The 6,594-nt window shown below is 30.6% G+C and overlaps 1 protein-coding gene across 1 annotated transcript in view; it reads right to left on the minus strand.

Annotated features, from left to right (window-relative positions):
• Nucleotides 1-4,552: 4,552 nt before the first annotated feature.
• The window catches only part of LOC106459872 (rhodopsin-like), a 6,744-nt gene continuing 4,702 nt past the window's right edge, over nucleotides 4,553-6,594 (minus strand). Inside the window, 3 exon segments of the mRNA XM_022386431.1 lie at nucleotides 4,553-4,830; nucleotides 4,967-5,010; nucleotides 5,578-5,871. Of these exon segments, the coding sequence (XP_022242139.1) occupies nucleotides 4,610-4,830; nucleotides 4,967-5,010; nucleotides 5,578-5,871 (559 nt within the window). The 3' untranslated portion in view covers nucleotides 4,553-4,609.

The following is a 6,594-nucleotide window of genomic DNA, read 5'->3' on the forward strand; positions in this document are numbered from 1 at the left end:
GAGCGAGCGTGTTCGGTGCTGGGATTCGAACTCGTGACTTGCAGATTGCAAAGTGTCCTAACCATCAGATCATACCAAGTTCTTTTGATTTTTTTTTCAGATGAAAATTTCGTATTTGATAAGTTAATGATCTTTAACTTAGCCAATAAGTTATTATACTAACATACCATTCTATGATTAATAATTAGAACTCCTCTTTTTTTCTTCATGAAATCATTTCATTTTATTTTTCAGCTTTAAATTTTCACAGCTCAATCAGGTAGATGCTTAATAAATATTCCATAAGTTGTGGATATTTTTTGCTAATTTTAAATGTAAATCATGAAGTTTATCCTCAGTTAAGCAATACCTCTTCTTTCTACCCTTAAAGCTCCAAGAATTCTAAAATGAGTGTTTCCTAACAAATTAAACATTTTTATTTTCTATATTATAGCCACTATTAATACTCTTGGGTACCACTTTAAAGGGCTTCTTCCATCTTCACTTTCTGGTTAATTGTAAGTTGTCTACGAAGTAGGCTTCTAAGTTTCTTATATTATTGTGGAATCTTTAAGATCCTCGGGCATCTATTTAAGTTTATACGGTAACTATGACAACAACAAACCAGAAAGTCTCGATCTATAATCCGTACGGACAAGACGTACCCAATCGGATACATTAATTAAATGAGATGTGAATTTGCTGGCTTGTAGAAAAACCTTTTAAAAGCTCTTGAATATTTTCAGACGAAAATGGTACTTATCTTGATATGCATTTAGAGATGTTCATTAAATACGTTAAAGTAGAAAAGCAACTTCTCTTACAACACCACGTTCCGGCCGTTTTTAACATTATTTATGTAAAGTACGTTCAGATTTATATTTGATCTTTAAGGAAAATTACTGCTTGTCGATCAAGATTATAATTTTCTTAGGAAGCAAGTTGCGTTGCTATAATTATCGTACAGTATAACTGGTCAAGATGGGTTACATTTTTGATTAACTCAAACTATTGATGCTATGATATTACAACATAATATCTAAGAATATGTAATATGTATCTTCTTAGAACACCATTGATCTCATGAAGCAAATTAGAATTATAAGAATTATACTTTGTATTAATCATTATTGTAATTCTAACCAATGAAAACGGTCATCTTGTATATATATAAAAAAAAATATGCTTAAAAAGTTGAATATAGTACAAGTTTCTAGTTATGATAAGGGAATTTAATATTCATCGCAAGTGTTCAAGAATTTTATTGTATTACATACACTAATTTAGTTCTTTAAACAAGAAATTCAGTAATGGAGAATATGAAAACCGATATCGAAAAAATAAAACTATGAACGCTTCAAGAAAATATGCGTGTCTCTTCTTTATCGGGCAGATGGTAGCACTACCTATGTAGGCATGACTCTGATTGTTCATCGAAATGGTATTATAAACATCTCCTCAATAGGTAGTCGGAACTTCAAATTACTATACCTGTGTTTCCTTTTATAACAATGTCTATGTAATGACTTAGTTACGAGTTTTGGGAATGTCTGTAAATATCATAACAAAAAGTTTGAATTTGTTCTTCTTCTTTCTTCTACATCTTTTTTATTACATAACTCAAAAACCAAAACAATGGTATCAGACAATTTTACTGAGGTGCATTGATTCAAACGGAGTATCCCTTTTATAAGTATTATTAATAACTAGTAGTAATAAAACACACACACACACAATTCTAGTGTATAAATGTAATTGATGTTATCATTACCCCTTGAAGTTATCTTTTTCTGAAATTTGGTATCCTTTTAAAAAGTTTAAGTACAGGGTGAAACTGGAATTACCAGCCAATAATAGATAAACAATAAATATTACAGTTGGAACCGCGTTGTATTTAGAATTCGTTTATAAATACAACTTTCCTATGTCTAGTAAGACACTGCATTAAAAATAAGCAAACAAGTAAAAGGAAAACTAAAAAACAGGAATTAAATGTGGGGATGGCTAATTCAAAAACAATACAAACAAGATAGTGGGGGTTGCATTTGCATCATCTCTACATAATAGAACAAGCAAGAATTAACATACAGCAATATATACATATATATATATAACTATTCAATTACAATTGAGTTTAATTTATCCTATTTTTGTCTTTTAAAATTCTACTACACTGTGTGACTGGGTTCTTATGTAGGGATGATGCAAATGCCATCCCTAAAATCTTGTTTGCATTGTTTTCGAAGGATTGATATTAGCCATCCATACACATACTTTTTTTTACTTGTATCACATATTTTGTATTAGTCACTGAAAGTGATTAAATAAAAACTAACACGAATTTTCTGTATATATCTAATCAGTTTCTTGGTATTGAAGATTTAAGAGAGCATAGTCAATCCCGTTACAAAATAAACACATCATTTCAAGGGATGCCGATCAGTGGATGTAGCCAGTCAATGAAGGCTAAGCAAGCATCCGCACATGATTTAGCATGTCCTGTTACTGATGACTTCTTTTCTACTTTTACCAATTTAGACTGCCTGAGGTTTTTTTTTTGTGAAATATGAAACATTATACATACCAGAAATAGCCAGAAATCGAATGAATATGTCTTATCATCTCCAAATGTGACCTTGGACCAATAAGTACCTCTCATACTAGAAAATAAACGTAGCTTTATTATCTTAATACTCAACAGAATGAATAATAATAATAAAAAACAAGATAAATCAGCAAGACGAACTGGTCAAGCCAGTGGATTCTAAAGTCACTATTCCAATTCAACACACAAATTCTTGGTCATAACACCAAGTTTTAGTTAATCCTGACTGCACTCTGGCATTCCGAGTTTGAATAACTACACAGATAGGCCAGAACTCTTGCAACAAAATGGAATCTGGGATTCCACTCAAATTTACACTGAATTGGATGGACAAATATGCCACTTACAGAAACTTCCATTGAACCTAATACCAGAATATGAGATTGACTGAAAGATTACTGAGAGCCTTCAGTGGCACAGCGGCATGTCTGTGGACTAACAACGCTAGAATCTGGGATTCGATACCCGTGGTGGGCAGAGCACTGATAGCCCATTGTGTAGCTCTGTGCTTAATTACAAACAAACAAACATTACTGAGAAAATGTGAAAGATGGTATATTGTATAAAGCTAGTTTCATAAAACATTCACTTCTAGTCGCAAGTGTACCTTTAGTTGTTTCATTTAAAATAAGAAATATGTCGTTACTAATGAACAAAATATAGTTATATAAGCATATAGTATGGAAACGCAATTCTGTCTCATTAGAAGCCGCAGTGATTGCAAAATAGTGTTCAATATTTCTTTAAAAACATAAACCATTAAATAAAATATAGTTAAGAAGACAGGTTTGCAGATATTTGTTTCTTTTGACAGTGTAAATAACTCAACTTATCTGAAGATTATCAGAATTTAATGGTAGTGTTATAAACAAATCGTGATCCTGGCAACCCTTCTAGAGAATATTTAACGATAAATTACAAGTAAGCAAGGTTTTACTTTTCTTCGAACACACCAACAATCAAACAAATTTGTGTCTAGAATTCATAGGCGTGGATGAACTTATTATCCAAAGGGTTCGAAGATTTGGTGATCGTACAGATACAATATTTTTATATTCAGGAAACTCATGTAATCCTTAACATAACTTAAGTTTGTTATTAGGGTCTGTAGTAAAATATTTAAGCGAAATTAGAAATGTATATTGTGGCTTAATGATTATTAGTTCGAAGTGTAGAAATCACATCGAAGTAAACAACGGACACATAGTTTAAAACCTATTAGTAGTTTTCATGATATTTTGCTTGTTTATAACAGGATAGATTTTATTATTTTTATATTATTTCTATATTGAGAAAAACTCAGTAAACAGTTTTGACGGAAATGTCTTCCGACAATTGTTTGAAGTCGGATATCGAAAATTGATTGTAGCCTCAAAATGGATGTATGATTGAAAAAAGTAGGATATAATATTTTAAAGAATAAGTGAAACAAACAAAAAACTCTAGTACATATATATATATTATGGCTTTTATTACGTATATAAGAATACTTCCAATAGCATCATTTAGATTTCAGGCACGTTTCAGAGCTAATCTCCTCGTTATTTCCATCAGTTTTTTTTCTATTGTAGTTTCACTGCGATAATTAGATAGAAAGCTTAAAAAATGTTCTTATAATTAATCTTCGCTAATAACCCACATTTCTATAATAAAAATTAGATGCTGCAAAATCACGCAAAAAATTCAGCATAAAAAATGTTCATTTCAATAAATTGGGCTCTGATTAGATAAGACAAGCAAATTACTTATATAAATTCACATAAAGGTCATCATAATAACGAGATAATTTGATACCTTATTTTTGATGGAATATGTAATTTTAAAATTTCACTAATAAATCCCATAGGAAATGGAATTGGAGCTAAATTAATTAATTCCTTTCAACCATACTATAATTTGTATGAAACCATTGTTTATATTTAATTACTTATATTATTTAATATGGATAGGCTGGCAAAAACCAGCCCTAAAATCTTATACAAGAAAGGAGCTGTAGTTAGTTTTCGATCACTAAAGAAACAGGAGTTAAAGAAATATAATTAATGACTCCAACCGAATAATGGTATTACAGTCCAACAAACTACTAAATAAGTTCACCAGAGCTGCTTTACATTGACTTAAGGGAAAAGTATTAAAGTGTTTTATGATGACGTTATAGCGGTCATATGTGATGATGACCACTGACAAGATGGACACATATCCAAATATAGAACCAAGCATTACATCTAAGAAAGACATTTCGGAAACTCAAATCTATTTTACAACAATAATAAAATAGATCATTAATATTTAAAGTAGTTTGATGAAATAGTTCGAACTACAATGTCTGAAGATTCTATTGGTTCTATACTTTGTCAAACAAGTACTGTACAAAAATTTTACACATCATTAAAAACCCTGTCATTAAATGTTTCAACATAATTCGTCTGATTTTTAAAGTAAAATATGAAATTGAGATTAAGATGTTAAGTTGGCGCTGGTAAACATAAAAATGTGTTTATAACAAAAATATAAACAAAAGAAAATTTAACATTAACAGTTTTTGTGGAAAATATATAATTTTTCAAAATATTGACGTCTGAATTATTGTTTCAATTCCTTGTTTTTCAGTTCTTTTTTTCGGTTATGTGTATTGAGAGTGTATAGGTTTCGATGCTTTAGAGGTGTATAACACAAATATCTTAACTGACATTTTAATATAACATTTTATCATTTAGGATTTCTTGCAGTATTAGAATGTTTTTGAGATACAAATTAAAGTCTACGATTGTGTCTTATGATTGGTAAAATAATTAAATAAAACTTATTTTGAAGTTAGATTCATTCGAAAACACTTAAGTTAAAGGAATCAATAATGAAAGTGTTTTGAATCTTGTATATGTACTTTTCTGAAAAACAAAACAAAAAACAACAACAACAAAGTTTTGTGATGGTACAACGGAAAATCGCGTAGGCGACAACTTTTATCTACTGAGCTGTAAAGAGAATTTTACGAAGTTAATGAATAACTTTTATCCGTTTGAAAGACAAAATATCCTGATAGTTGCGTGGTTGGTTTTGAGTTTGAGTTGAATAAAGTTATTAACTCACACATAAAAGGACCTAAAGCCCACCTCTCTCAAAAACAGTTCATTATCATAATAGGTGTCATGTTTTCCATCTCCATGATGTTGACATTCATTATGTTTTTTGTCATGTTCTCCATCTCCATGATGTTGACAATCATTATGTTTGAGTCTGACCCAATAGACCTGGTTCTCACGAAGGCATAGATGACTACGTTATTCCTAAATAAAACGACACAAGATGGCCTGAAATACGGTGGAAAATATAGTTAACAGTGATAGTATCCTACTGACAAAACAATACACTCTAGTCTTTGTAGATGAGAACATAAGAAACGTATATCTAATTAGATATACTCATTATAAAGTTGATTTTCAGCTTCGCTTTAAGTAAGTAGCTTCTTCTGATTCAAATCTGATATTAATAGCAATAATAAGCATCTGAAACACAGCAGACTAAATACGATACCAGTTTTTACTACGCTGAGATTGGAGGGGAACTGCCACCAAATGGAAGAGCTGGAGTGACTCGTTTTTAGTATAAAAAAGAAAAACAAGCATAGAAAAACCAATTTACGTTAACATAAAATGTGAAAGTTTGAGATTATTATACAGTTTGATTAGGAGAATAACATAAACAAATAGATGAAACTTTTGAGTAAAAAAAAATGTCCTCTAATATTTCTTGTGATATTTTAAATCCAACTTTTTTCTTTAAATGTTAACGTCAGCATGAAAAGTAGCGTTCAGTAACATAGCTTTTATATTTAGCTATGTCATCTGTACATTCGAAACGCCATTTCACTGAACTATCGTTTTCATTTCACCAAACTATATTGATATAAGAAAATAAATGTTTTGTCGTGTCAAAAGCAGAAGCCCGGCATGGCCAGGTGGTTAGGGCACTCGAATCCTCGTCCCACCAAACATGCTCACCCTTTCAGC

Source organism: Limulus polyphemus, unplaced genomic scaffold (assembly GCF_000517525.1).
Source record: "Limulus polyphemus unplaced genomic scaffold, Limulus_polyphemus-2.1.2 Scaffold672, whole genome shotgun sequence".
Classification (NCBI taxonomy): Eukaryota; Metazoa; Arthropoda; class Merostomata; order Xiphosura; family Limulidae; genus Limulus; species Limulus polyphemus.